The sequence below is a fragment of the Gopherus evgoodei genome, chromosome 10 (assembly GCF_007399415.2).
Source record: "Gopherus evgoodei ecotype Sinaloan lineage chromosome 10, rGopEvg1_v1.p, whole genome shotgun sequence".
Taxonomy (NCBI): domain Eukaryota; kingdom Metazoa; phylum Chordata; order Testudines; family Testudinidae; genus Gopherus; species Gopherus evgoodei.
The window spans coordinates 3,193,562-3,208,265 of record NC_044331.1 but is presented as its reverse complement, the minus strand read 5'-3'; the positions used below and the strand labels follow the sequence as shown (position 1 = coordinate 3,208,265).

The following is a 14,704-nucleotide window of genomic DNA, read 5'->3' as shown; positions in this document are numbered from 1 at the left end:
TGCGTAAGAGCCACTGGTTAGAGACCTTGTCAAAGGCTTTCTGAAAATCCAAGTACACTAGATCCCCTGGATCACCCTTGTCCACATGCTTGTTGGCATCCTCAAACACTTTAACAGATTGGTGATTAGAGTTTATAGCTTCACAACATTAAAGGGGCATGCATTTGAATTCTGGGATTCCTCATTTTTTACACATTTTTTCACAGAGATATTTCAGTTAAACAACTTCCAAAATATTTAGTTAAGAAAAAAACAAAAACAACCCCCCTCCCCCCACAAAAAGTAGTTGGGTAACACTATTATAGATGAAGGTTGCAGGAATCCTTAGGACAGGCCATTGTTAGTTAAGTTGCTGCACCCAGAGTCTGAGTAAAATCAGCGAAGATTATTACAGCAGGCAGATGTTTAGAGAGACTTGTGTCATTTTAACATAGGTCCCTCTTTCCTTTCCAAAGAGCCAGGAAGTAACTATATACCCCATGACAGCTGGTGAAATTGTCTCAAGGAAAAAGTTCTTACAAACTATTGGGTTTTCTCCCCTCACGTGCAAATAATTTTACTAACCCTGTTCTCTCCTGCCCACATTAAAAAAAGTCAACATTTTTTGGCATCACCATTGTATACTTCCAAATCCACAGTGACATTTCAGAAAAGCCTTACTGATCCGATTGCACCCTATGCTTTTACTAGCTCTTTCAGAGGTCTTCACTGCTCCTTGGCTCTTCGTTTTGAATCATAAACCTCTTGAAGTTACTACATTCTGAAGCCTGTACATACAAGTACATTGCCAATGGCTTGACACCACATTGTCTACCAATCAGCCCACTTAAGTTTCCAACACCCTAGGCACTGCACAAACCCAACAGATAGTCCCTGCCCCAAAGAGGTTCTGTATCTACTGAACTTTTAAAGGTGTAAGCACCTGTGATTTCAGTTGACTAATCCGAAATAACTTTGTACCTTTCATCCAAAGATTCCACAGCACTTTGCAAACATTGAGGCCATGGCTACACTGGCGCTTTACAGCGCTGCAATGTTCACGCTCAGAGGAGTGAAAAACACCCCCCCCAGCGCTGCAAGATACAGCGCTGTAAAGCGCCAGTGTAATCAGTGCCGCAGCACCGGGAGCGCGGCTCCCAGCGCTGCAAGCTACACCCGTAGAGGATGTAGAGTACGTGCAGCGCTAGGAGAGCTCTCACCCAGCGCTGGCACTGCGACCACACTCAAAACTTCAAAGCGCTGCCGCGGCAACACTCTGAAATGCAAGTGTAGTCATACCCTGAGCCTCACACCATCCCTGATGGGAAGGGAGATTATGGCCAGTTTACAGACAGTAAAGGGAGTCTCAGAAATGTAAGCAATTAGCCCAAAGCAAGAAATCTATCTAAAGGCTTGGCTCTCCATCCCCTCTCTTCTAATTAACCTGCCCCTAGCTGTTCATTATCTTTGTTCTTGTCACAAAAGCGATGCCAGGACAAGGCACATATGTGAGAACCTCAGAGTTAAAGACCTCAGGAATGGAGGTTGCTCGTAACTGTGAAACGTTCATAACTCTGAACAGAAGTTCTTTCAAAAGTTTAGAACTCCATACTGACTTAATGCAGCTTTGAAACTCTACTACGCAGAAGAAAAATGCTGCTTTCCCTTTTTACTAGTAGTTTAGGTTTAACCCAGTATGGTACTGTATTTGCTTTGTTTGTCTCCGCTACGGCCTGATTACATACTCCCAGTTCCAAAGGAGGTGTGTAGTTGATTGGTCAGTTCATAACTATGAAGTGCTACTGTCTGCTGTGTACAGCGCAGTATGCAGAAGAGCGACATTAACAGTCAGCTGACATTTTACACTTTTCTGCGCAGCCTCTCCATTGCCCTGCATTGCACTCCGTGGAGCTCAATCAGAAAGATAGCGCGTTTTACTTTGCAGTGGCGGTTATGCTGCTGATAACAACCGTGGGGCCTTGCAGCAAGGTTTCTGCTTAGATCACAAATTGCTATGTGATGGCTAAGCCTCTTTAAAAGCTCTTTTAGCACTGGCGTATTGATCAAACTATACATAAACTACAACTCTATTAAATATTTATGCCTTCGAATGAAGCCTATTGGACTCTTCCTGCAATGAGCACTAAATGTATTGCTCTTTTCAGTACGATTACTTCTCATAGGCAGGTTTAGTTTTGTTTTTCCTAGCCCTAACAAATCCTATAGCCAGCGTCCTCATTTGACATGGACCCAACTGTTCACTGAAGGCGGGAAGAGAGACCCCTCTGGTCATAAGCCGGCAGTGTTACTGCAAGGTCATCTCTGTGCAAAATAAAGAACCTTTCACACTTTCACCCAATTCTCAAAGACGGCATTGTATAGGAGAAAAAGAAGGGGCACTTGCTTTCACTCAGAGCTACTTCAGAGCTTGGTTTTGTTTTTGCCATTACCAGTACTTTAAAAATCAAGTTTTGCTTAAACTTCCAGCAAGGATTTGGGAACCAAACTTAGGTTCTGTTTTTCAAAAAGGACACTTTCCTTGTGGAATTTAGAAAGGAAAAAAAAGACAGAAAACCAGTATCTGTAGAAACGTTATGTTCATGACTGCTAGGTTTCCTGTTAACATAAGATTCCATAATCTTTAAATATTTGTTCACTTTAATTTTGCAGTTCCCAAGCATATTAAATGCTGTTTGTCCCCGTTCAGGTTGAATAGGCCTCTAAAGGGGACCACTGGCTGGCCTAGAACAGGGGAAGGTTTCATGCAATACACCTTCCCAGTATCACTACCCATTCATCAACTCCCCTCCAAAGCAACGGAGCCCTCCCTCGAGTGCCACCGGGCAATTCCTGCCAAGAAAAATCTCAATTCATCTCCGTTAGATTGCCATGGCAACCTCAACAACCTAATCCCCTCAGAACATTATGCAAATTGCGCCTTTGCTTGACCGCAACAGGCTGTAAAACCATATTACCCATGCCAAGGCAGATCATTACGATGAGTTTTTGGGCTGCCAATCTGATCGGCTCCACAAATTAACGCTGAATAAAAAGGACTGGGTTTTTGCAGGGCAGGTGGGTGTGGTTGGAGGAGAGTGGGGAAGGAAAGAGACAGACGTGTCAGCTGCTAAAGAGTCTAAGACACTTTGTCAGGGCAGCTCTCCTCAGCTTCCACGCCTGAGTGCAGCTTCATGGCCTTACATACTGCCCTTTTGTTAGAAAAGGGGGGGGGGTCAGGGGAGGGATTAACCAGTGTGCCAACAAAGTTAGCAGGACTCACAGAGAAAGAGACTGTCTTGATTTTCAGCCCACAGTAGTTCTTGCCTGCAGTCACATGAGCTTGGGCTGTGGTCTCACTAGCTAAGCCAGGCTCTGGAGGGTCTGATCTGATCTTTGTTGGGAGACCTCAGACAGTGCAGCCAAATTAGCGTGGGTTGTGCACTTTCCAGAGGTATCAGTCCAGGACCTGACCGCATGTGGTCGTTTCATAGCCCATTGCGTTTTCCATTCAGACCAGATCCTAGTTTGGGTAGTTAAACTGTCCAAAAAAAAAAGAAAGAAAGAAAAGCCACCTTCCTCTGTAGTCTTGACTGGAGCTGTTATTCTTCACTTCTGAGAACGCCAGCTCAGCATTGCGGAGCAACAGCTGCGTTTCAGCCACAGATGAGTGATCACTACGTGTGCAGGGCCAGAGTCACTGCTGGGGTAAACGGGCCCAGCCCCACTGCGGCTTGCACCAGTGGTGAATCTGAGCTATGCTCCACAGCACTTTGCTTTGCTAGTGCAGGCGAGAGAGACGACTGGAGGTGGGGGAAAGCATGGTCAGATGCTCGAGCTACAGGAATCTTCTGCAACCCTGTAGGCACTGCAGCCTGGGCTAAGGTGAAGCAGGTCATTGGCTGCTTTGACATGGTGCCCAGTTACGAAAAAGGATCAGGGCAATGCAAAGGTGAGGTTAAGCCTCACCCCGAGACGCAGCACGCAGATTCACAGGAACCACACAGCACTCCATCTAGCTGACCCCGAATCACATCCTCCAGGAGCCTGCAGCAGGGGGAGGTAGGCAGGCAGGCCACTGGCATGGCTGCCTGGGAGCGAGTTTTTCGGGGTACAATCCAGACTCCAGGTTCACCGCAAATCACTGGTGCTCTGGCACAGAAAGGCCTGGGCCCAGGCTCTACTCTCCACTCTTCTGGGGACAGAAGCTTGAGGGAGGTGGCACCATGCTGCTTCTAAAGAGGGAAGGAAGAGCTGAAGCAGATACATGGTTCCCAAGAGAAGAGGAGTGCAGGCCCATGGCCACTACATCCTTCACAGCAGAGAGGCTGGGCTCCTTCCTCTCCAGCCCCCTCTCCTTAGGGGACATGCTCCTGCCACTCCTCGAACCAGCCACCAGCTCCCACGCAGCCTGGCTCTCAGGGGAGCAGAGGAGGATGGGACCCAGTGCTGCCAGAGGGGGAGAGCACCTTTGGGTGCAGCAGAGCCCTGCAGAGCCCCATCTGACTTGAGGGAGGTGCAGCAGAATGGAAAGGCTGGGAACGTGGGTGGGAGCGGAAGGGGGAAATGTGTATATGGAAGTTCACATGAGGCTATACCGTAGAATGCCAGAGACAAATCCAAACTGCATGTTAAAAAAGGGAAAGGAGACAGGCAAGTCTTGAATCTTAATGAATTCTCCCCAGCCCTCCCAGGAAATTGACCAGCTACACAAGTCCTGTCTCTGGTTTGGGGTTCTAGTCAGCAGAGGTTGCTGGAGCCAGGAAGGAAAGAGAGAGAACATTTGCACAAGTTATAAATCCTGCCCCATCAAGAACACAGGCAGCCAGCCTGCCTCAGGGGCAGTTACAGGTCACCCTCTCTGAAAATGGGCAGAACAGTTATTCCCACTGGGCTACCAGAACCCACAGCACTCTAGGACACAGACAGGCCATAACTGGCGTGCAGACAGTGAAGTCAGAGGGCTCTCCTGCAAATTATTTGGAGAGAGCAGGGTCTGAGGCTACTGCATTAAGGGACTTTAGCCCTGCACAGTAGCCATTGCTCTTCGTTTCAGACACATCCATCTACTGCTCCATCTTCAGAAATGGACACGACAGAGTGAAGTTTAAAAAATATGAATCACCTTTTATCATACGTAATACATGGAACTGGATTCAACACACTGACGGTCTCCCATAAACCGACTTAAGACGCAAACTAAAAAACTCAGAAGCCAAAACTGGCTGAGGACAAACGATGTCATGGGTTGTGGAGTATTGCAATGTCTGTGCAAGCATCACTGCCAGTGAAGCTGCAGTCTAACCTTGCACTGGCTTGACCACCCACAGGTACCCACTTGAAATCTTGGCACACAGCCGGCGTCAGTACACAGAATGTTGGAGCACGCCTACGATACACCTTTAAAGCCAACCACGGCTACAACCCAAACAACTGCAGTGCAACTGGCTTGCCAACTGGCATGTAAACAGTCATAGCACCAAGTCAATTAGACACAGAATTTTCTGTAAGAATATAGCAGGTTAGCAACACGCAGCCGGTGAAGGCACCCAAGCTGGACTGTTCCAACATCACAGCGTACTCTCCTCCAGAACACACACGCAACAGCACGTTGCATCTTATGGCAAAAACTGACTGGAAAGGGATAGGATTTAGGATACTATAAATACCAGATCAAATTCATCCCTGGGATGGGTATGTTTGCTGCTGTCAATGGAGTTGCCCTAGGGAGGAGCACACCGCATGGAATTTTGATACTTAGCTGCTTTTCATAAATTTTTAACATGCATGCCCAGTAGCCATTTTTCAAACCTGTGTTCCAGTACGTTCAGAACACTCCACCCTAGCCAGTCCCTGAATGCATTACTCCATACATCTGAGTGTGTAGCAACCCCTGTACATTGATAGGAGGCACTTTAAGTCTGAATCACTGTAAGGAGGTTCAAATAGGTCTGCCTAAAATAAGCTCTTTTGGCTCAAGTTTGGCAAAGGAATAAAAACCAAATTCGTCTCTTATACACCAGAGGTCCTTCACTGAATTCAGTGGGGGCTGTGGGAGGAGGTCATATGTACAACCGAGGGCAGAATTCAGTCCATTTTCTTTTTACCAGTTACAATTTTGCCAAAATATTCGCTTTTTCCATAGCAGATTTCAATCTGGTGTTTAAACTCTGTAAACTCCACGGATTATTAGGGTAGCCTCTCGCGATATGCTCTGCTGGCCATGCTGTAACAGGACCCCAATGCTATTCAGCGACTAACAAAAAAAAGGAGACAAAAAGGTGTCCACAGGAAAAAACAAAGTCTTACTAAATGATCTTTTCAGACTCCCATCTAAACTTGGCAGTTCTTTGGTGTAAGTGAAGCCAAGTTTTCACCTTTGTTGAAAGGAAAGGTCTGTCTTAAACAAACAAACATTCTCAATTACCCATAGCATACAATTCAGATTGGTCTGATTTTATACCATTTGCTCATCAGTAATCAGGGATTTTTGTTGCTATCTGTGCCCTCCCACCCCATGAAACCTTAATCAAAAAGGGAGGGGTGAATAAATACTGCCCGTGAAGCACTAGAGGCATTTGTTGAAACCAGGATATTGTCTCTTTAAGCACATGAAAATAACGTCCTTGAGCAGTGTGGTTCTCACTCTGGTACACAATTATGGGTACTTTCAGCTGTCTAGCACTATTTCAAGTGCTCTCTCCAAACAGGCTGTCAATGGCATGTTGAAAGCTATTTGCGGCTGCTATCATTATTAGCAAAGTGGAGAGCTTCACTGATGAGAATTAAATTCAGGGCGGGAGTGTGGAGAGGCGAGCCACAACCCGCAACAGCAAAAGGCAAACAAGGCTACTTTAAGAAAGAAAGTTCAGAACAGGTATCTCTTGATCTGCTGCCAGGATTCCTGACATTAATACAGAAAACAACAAGAGTTAAAGGTGGGAATTCATGAGCCAGCTGTCACTAAGGGTTAAAAGAGCTGGAAACTATTTGTTTCTACCTTAAGATGTCAGAAAGTATCATAGTAAGCAGTTACTTGGCTTCTCAAGTGTTTAAGGAGTTTTATCTGGCATGCCTTGCTAACCAAAATGATAAAGTATACCCTGTTCTTGGAATATTCCAGAAGAAGCAGGATTCTCTCATGAAAGTGTCAATATGGTTTAAATGTGTTCCAAGGCCAAAGTCTTAGTTTAACTCTAACAACAAGAAATGCTTATGTGCTGAGCTCCTAGCCATCAAACCTAGAAACTAGCCATATTTACCACCCGGTGTTTTGTCTCCCAACACATGATTAGATGCTTTTCTGGATTATTCAATTAGATTTCATCCAAATCTTTCTAGATGATAAAAAGCAAAATAGGACCAATAAAATGGATGCAATTGAAAATCGATGCTGGAAAGAAAAAAGCCTCAGAAAAACTGACTAGGCAGCAAATATATATTTAAATCCTATGCAGGTAAAACTTGTATTTAAGAAGATTGCTATGTTACCCAAATTCACTTACCACAATCTTTTGTGGTAGACACTAGGAGTAATTCCCTGAATCATATGCAATAGAGTGAGTTGTCACTTCATACATAACTCCTTGCACATAGCCTATGGAGTCATTCATGAAATCACCTTTATTCTTACTTCTCTTTGTGATTTGATAAAGAGAAAAAACACACACACACACACTTTTAACATTCAATGTAGAAGAGATAATCTGTTATATAAGCCTACAGACAGGCAATCCCCTTTTGCTTAAAGATGAAGTATCCATCAGTGTTTGTCTCAGGCAGATGTAATCACAAGCAGTCAAGTCTGGAGGGCAGGACATTGTATGAATAATTCAAGTACTCCAGTCTACTTGATTGTGTGCAGATAAACACAAGTCAACCGCTAAACAGGTCAGCTGATAAACTTGTTTGTTCAGGACTAGCTACCCTCAGCCAGATGCACCTAGGACCCACACTGCAATTAGTGGTAGGATTTATTTTGTAAAGCCCTTGCAGTTAGGAAGAGTGACAAACCCTTTTAGATTATACTTGCTCTTCTCTCCTGAGTTCTCACGCCCTCCCTCCCCCTTGTCTCCTTTGCTCATTTCACCCAATTCTGAGACTCAGAAAACAGACTATACGTCCATTTCAGCTGCTACGGCAGGGGTGGTGGCTCTGTTTTTCTACAGCATCAAGCACACCATTGGTGATCAAACAACAAAAACAGCTTCACCTCAGAGAGCCTCCTCAATTCTAATATAAGGAACTGCACATACAGCCACCAGTGATGATGAAAACAGCCAGGAAAGGTTCCACTCAGGAACCATTTGAAGAATATTTTTATTTAGCCCTTTAAAATGGTGGAATGCAAGACAGGGAACACCAGATCCACCCAGGCTTCCCTGTTAGGGTTCGATGTTTTTGAATAGTGCCCCAAGATGTAAACACTTGTAAAGTGCAAACATTGTTGTACTTTAATAGCACCAGTAAGCAAAATTCCACCAAAGGGAAGAGGGTCTTTTACACTCTCACAAAAAACACCAACTAACACAGCTCGCAATGCTGCAGAAAACAGTAGTCTAGTAACATACACCAATGCCAACCTTCAGCTCTGCCATTCGGCATTTTAAAGAATAGCCAGGATGAACACCTCAGAGTTTGCCTCACTAAACACTGCTCAAGAAGGTGCATTTCATTTTATGTCACTGCATATGTCACAGATTTCCAAAAAGAGGAAAAAGAATTCTAGTGTAAGTTGTAGAGGTAAAACGTATCCTGTAATAAAAGCAGCACGTTTTGTTTTGTTCTATGTCCCTAAATGTATTCTCATAAAAATGTTCAGGGGCTATTGTCCTCTTGACAGATGCATACAGCTCCCATTAGCAATGGGATATAACTGCACCAAAAGGGGCCTATCACCCAAAGAGATCAACGTGCTTTCCTTACAGATCTCTTCGGCTTTATCAAGTCAGAAAATGCTATAGGTTCTCCCAAAGCACCCAACCACGAAGTCAGTCTGAACAATCTCACAGGTTTTGCATTTCCCCCTACAAACGTCACTATCCAAACAAGAGGACACTTAACTATGCCAGCTAATCTACAGCTTTCTCACAGATGAATGCATATAAACTATGCAAATAGGTCTGTAATCGGAGGCAATGATCCTGTCAGAGGGGAAGCAACAAAAGGAAAAAAGTAAGGATAGTCAGCATGGGAAGAAGAAATCTTACAAGGCTACACACAATGTTAATTGTCACTGTTTAAATAATTACATATACCTAGCAAGACTGTATGAACTGAAGAGGAGAAAAGATAGAAATAAGAAGGCACATACCACTGTGTATTTAAATAACATGGATTGAATCTAGTCCGCTAGCAGTACCTTGCTATTTAGGAGAGTGTCAATACCATTTACATCACTATTACCAAAAACACTGGGTTAAATTGGTTTGATTCATGAATTGGGAAGATGTCAACTTATCTCTATCTTAAGTTCTTAGAACTACTTTTAAAACCAATAAGCATCAGCACCCACCACAAATAATCAGGTCTAATCTCAATAATAACTTCATTCCTTTAAGTTTTACCATCCTGTGCCCAGCCTTCAGGCTCTTTATCTTTAATCTTATCAAGGCAGCACATCACATTCTGCAACAGTCCTTCATGTTTTCCCTTTAGGCAAATTACACATTAGAGCAGACAAAAGTTGCAAACATTTCTTCACCTTCCAGATGTAGGATGTAAAACATGGCGTTGAGCCACATTGCAGTGGCTGCTAGAATCCTACAAGACGATTTGTTCTGAAGTCATCCATCCAGTGCTGTATTAATTAGAAGTATGACCTTAAAGAATGCGGAGTTGCACCAACAATCAAATCGGTATTAATTAGCTGTTTCTCCATGTTTAATCATATATACAAGATGTACTGATCCAGGTATGCATCTCATACGAGAAGTTCTCAGCGTTACTTTCATCTCTCCTTGTAAACAATTAAAAAACATCTGAACTCTTCCCTAACATATGGAAAAAATGTTGGACTTCCATCAACTAAATTTCATATATACTCATGGTCATGGGGTATAACACCAACCATATGAGCAGCTAGCTTTTATTTCTCAAAACCAGGACTTCATTTTCATGGTTCAGGGAAGGGAGACAGGATATGGAAGAGAATCACTCACCTGTTTGTGCATTTCAATATTCAAACCATATGACATTTCGTAGTACTGAAAAAAGAAGGAAAAAAATTGTCATTTTGCATAAGACCATTATCAGAAAAACCTCCTGGGCAGAACTGTACTTAAAGCATATTAGACAAGGAAATTTTAAATCATAAGTCATAGCCGCATGCATGTAGGGTTTAACAGACACACACTTAACAAGAGGATACTCTCTTTCGTTCATCTTCTCTCCATAAGCTAGTTAGAAGAAACAGAACAGCAGCCTACTCTTTCCCCAGAGTTGCATCTGACCAGTATGTACAAGTTTGAATAGAAAAAAGGTTAATATACTGCAGTTTGGAAAACATCTTATATTTTTTTCCTTTAAAAGTTCTTTCTGCACTATGTCTTTAGGAGTCAAGGAATGGGCCTGTGTTCTTTCTGCATGCTTCGAAAACGAAAGCTGGTCACGCTAAATTGATTAGAAATACAAATCAAAAGAATCACCTCACTTACTGCCCCTGTAATGCAACTAGAGTGAAAAGATTTCTGCAGCAAGAAAAGAATCCACTTTCCTCAAAGCAACTGAGAGATGACGATGTGCTAACAGGCCTTCTCTGGCCTCAGGCAAAACAAGGAGCAGTCTGACCCCTGTCTCCTAACATCAGAAGTTAGTCCAAACACTCCAGGTTCAGCAAGTTGCAAAATGCATTCTTACAGGGGGTTGAAGTTTTAACTAGGCAACGATACAAACATGGACTCTTGTGACACAGAGTCAGCAAGACTCCTGCCTCTAAATTCTTCAAAGTCCTATTTGGGGGTGTCAGGGGAGAGGGTTAACAGGAGACTTGTATTAGGTTTCCAATCTTTTTAAGCCTGCTGTCCTCAGGCACAAGTCAGATATTTGGTAAATCTAAGGGGAGGCCACAAGATAATCAGCGCCTGTCAAAACACGGCAGGAAGACTGGTCACCAAAAGTCTTGTTTCTCCCCTTAAAGGATGGTTCACAACCAGTCAGCCAGGTAACAATGAAGGGACAGCTGTAATGTTTAGAGATAGGAACCATCCAGCCCCAGGCAAGCCATAGAAGGAAGACAACTTGTTCTGAATGGGCAATATTCATTTTAAGGGTCTCGCACCACCACCCCCTGGCCCATTTAACTGCTCCATTATCAGCGAATGCCATGTACAGCCTGATGCAAAATCTGATTAAAATCTCTTACCATAACATAATGGCGCTGCATTTCTGTCTTTTCGTTGGCAAGCTTATCATACTCCACTTTAAGACTAAGAGGATAAAACAGAATAAATATATATTTAAGATCCCGCAGTGATGAAGTGAAAAGTCAAGTGGGGGGGGGGGAAGAGGAGACACCATCTTGAGTAATACTTCTTAGAAATATGCCACCGCAGATCAGTAGGTTTTTGTTTGTTTTTTTAATAGCTCCTGAAATTTACCCCTTAGTAATCCCAGCTTTCTGCCCAATCAATGGCAGGCTAGCAGAAGTCTTGCAAGCTAATAAGATGGGAAATTTCAGCGGAACAAAGGAGTAATAATTTTTTTGGGGGACGCCTCATGGCAAAGTAAGAACGGGGGGGGTGTTCTTGGTATGGATCAAAGGGGGGGAACACCCTAGTGACAAATAAAGGTTCCAGCCAGCAGGGATTTGGAGGGGTTACTAGAGCTTTTCCGATGAGCCCAGGAGGCAGAGGGTTAAAAACCGGGGCAGTTCCGAAATGACAAACAGGGAGGAACAAAAGGAGCCTGGGCTGGCGATTGATGCTAGTCAACACAGAGCCATAAATTGTTCTTCTAAAGACATTTTAATACATGCTCTAGTGTGCACTTAAAATCTGTCATTAAACATTTAACCTTTGTTAACCAGGCAGAGAAGGGAGAGTTACCTGTGATACTGGGCTTGCAAAAACTGGAATTCATCCTTAATCCTATCGCAGGATTCAGCCACCGTGAATTTGAAGCCCGGCTGGCCAGGCTGGTGGGGCGCCTATGGGGTACAGGGCGAGAAGCCGTTTACAGACGGGGAGGAGATGCCTGGCCCCCCAGTCCCTGCCCAACACCCCTCCCCCAAACAAACAGGCTCCACCGGGGCTCTGAGATCCCCCCCGCCCGGATGGCAGAGGGGTCGGGGCGGGAGAGCCCCTGCCTGCCCCAGGCTCGTCTGTCTGGCGACGCGGAGCCGGGGGCTCGCTCCGGGCTCCCGGGAGCACCAGCAGCAGGGCGCCGCACGGCCAGCCTGACCCCCCCGGCCCCGGGAAGCTCGCACACGCCCGGGGGCAGCGGGGACTCACCGGGTGCCTGCCTTGGGGGTACATCGCAGGAGCTCACCGGCCACCAGGTCACCCCCACCGGCCCCAAGCGCCGTCTGCTCTCAGGCGAGCCCGGGCCGCGGCTCGGCCACCAAGCTGCCCCGGAGGGGCCAAAACCGGAACAAAGGGAGCAGCGAAGTCCCGGGCGGGGCGGGCGCGGGGCGCCTAGCAGGCGGGCAGGCTCGCCGGTCCCGGGCGCAGGAGCCGGGCTCCCCTCGGGCGAACGACGCACATGGCGGGGGGCGCGGGGCAGCGGCCGCTCCTGGGCATCCTGCTCGCCGGCCCCTCCCTGCTTCCCCCGGGGGTCTGCGGGCTCCGGCCCCCGGCCGCGGAGGGGCGCCCCAGGCACCGCCGCTCTCCAGCCCCGCTGCTCGCCGCCGAGAAAACCCCCGTGCGGCTGGGCGAGGGGGGGCAAAGCCAGGCCACTTCCCGGGCGGGCTCCGCCAGCCGCTCGGGCTCCGCTGCGGCTCCGCTGCCGGGCGTCAGCTCAGCGCCTGGCCGGCCCCATAACTCCGCAGCCCGGCGGCGGCTGCTGCTGCTGCTGGCTCCGCTTCCCACGAGGAATCCTCGCCGGCTCCCACGCGCGTGGGCGGGCGGGCGGGTTCACGCCGCGGGGACCCCCGGCCGCCGGGAGCCGGAGCCGGAGCGGGGCGGCGAACACATGCTCCGGAGGCTGCTGGATCCCCCTGGCTGGCTGGCTGGCTCGCGCGCCCCGGGACCCGGCGGTGCCACCCGCAGCCTCCGCAGGCAGAGCACGAGGGGCCGAGCCGCCGCGCGAGAGCGCTGCGCAGCGCGAGGGAAGGGTAACAAAAAGGAGCCCCGCGTCCCCGGGCCGGACCAATGGCAGCGCGGGGAGCCCACGTGGGGCGGGGCGGCTCGGCCGGCGAATGGGCGCCGGCAGCGGGGACGTCACAATGCCATCTTGTGTCGGCAAGGCGCCCTGGGCCCTGCCCCGCCGCTGGGGGCTGTGGCGGGCCGGGCGCAGCGCTTGCTAGGGGGCGCCACCCCCCGCCTGCACCCGGGGCCCTGGAGCTCGGAACTGGGGCAACAGCTCGGCCCGCATAACGAGCGGGGGTCGGGGGCAAGAGCCCTTTGCTTGTCTGGCCTTTGCAATTCTCTCTGCAGCCAGAAAGCCGCCCCGTGTCCACCCAGCAAATCCTGCAGCCAGCCCGGGGGACGCAAACCATCGCTCCGGGCAGCCGGTCTGCCTCCGGCACAAACTCCTCACCTGCAAAGCAGCAGCCCGCGGATGGATTTTGCTTTGCAAGGGGTCTGCTACTTCCGTTAGTTAATGATCGGGGAGGGGGGAACCCCCCAACTGCACAGCTGTAGGTTATGGGTTCTCGGTCTCTGACCTCGCCTGTGAACGAGAACCTTCCCCATGGCCTGCTAGACTCCTAGCTACGGAGGCTAATTAGCTACTATAAAGCAAACAGAAGCGCTCGGTCACTTTCACGTTTTCACGTCTCAAGATTTAATACTGATAAAATAATCGGGACAAGAATAAGAAGAGGGGGAAAGGCCATTCCCCCTCACCACCAGCGCTTCGAAAGGCTGCTGGGGAATCACAGACTGGCTTTCCTTCCTTCCTTCCACCCTAAAGGACAAGAGAAGCAAACATCTCCTTTGATGTGCCCTACTCCGGGAGGAGGCTGAGAAATGCTGCCTGGTGCTCCTCCAAAGGGGAACAGCCCTTGCTGCAGCTCTCACTACCTGTTTCCCCTCGTATTCCTCCCCTTGGCTCCTTTCAAGTCTGAGCCGCTTTAATGAAGAACACGGGTAATGTCATTAAAGTTACACACTGGCCCGAACTGATTTGAATATCACGGGGTTTACAGGCCATACAAAGCAAAGTTTATTGTAACTGCGGGGGGTGGGGGGGCTGAGCCTTTAAATCAAACAAGAGACCAGCAGCAAAGACTCCACTGCAAAGGTTTTATCTGCAGCAGCCTTTAAACGCACGGTGTTTACAAACTCTGCTTTCTAGCATCTCTCCCTTCCTAGGCCTATTAGGTTAGCAAAACAGAGAGCGCCTCGCAATGCAAAGCGGGGATTGCCTCCCACCCGTTTTCCCTCCCGGAGATTGTTCCGGCGTCCCCCGAAGGCTACAGGGACAATGTCAATAAAGTCCGCTTGGCTGATGGGAACACGCCTGAAAACAGGCGAGGAGGCATTTGCGGGTCTGGCCGGCCGTCGGGAGCGCTGCGGCCAGCTCTCCCCGCCGCAAGGCCCGGAGGTGGGAATCCATGAACATGGCCCTC

The 14,704-nt window shown here is 47.8% G+C and overlaps 1 protein-coding gene across 8 annotated transcripts in view; it reads right to left on the bottom strand.

Moving 5' to 3' along the window:
• The window catches only part of TLE3 (TLE family member 3, transcriptional corepressor), a 48,010-nt gene extending 35,371 nt beyond the window's left edge, over positions 1–12,639 (bottom strand). For all 8 annotated transcript variants that reach the window (XM_030577178.1, XM_030577180.1, XM_030577179.1 and 5 more), the window contains exons 1-4: positions 12,426–12,639; positions 12,021–12,121; positions 11,339–11,402; positions 10,137–10,181 (exon numbers count right to left, since the gene is read on the bottom strand). In XM_030577178.1, the coding sequence (XP_030433038.1) occupies positions 10,137–10,181; positions 11,339–11,402; positions 12,021–12,121; positions 12,426–12,449 (234 nt within the window). In that variant the 5' untranslated portion in view covers positions 12,450–12,639. The remainder of the gene's footprint in view (positions 1–10,136; positions 10,182–11,338; positions 11,403–12,020; positions 12,122–12,425) is intronic.
• Between the last annotated feature and the right edge of the window lie 2,065 nt (positions 12,640–14,704).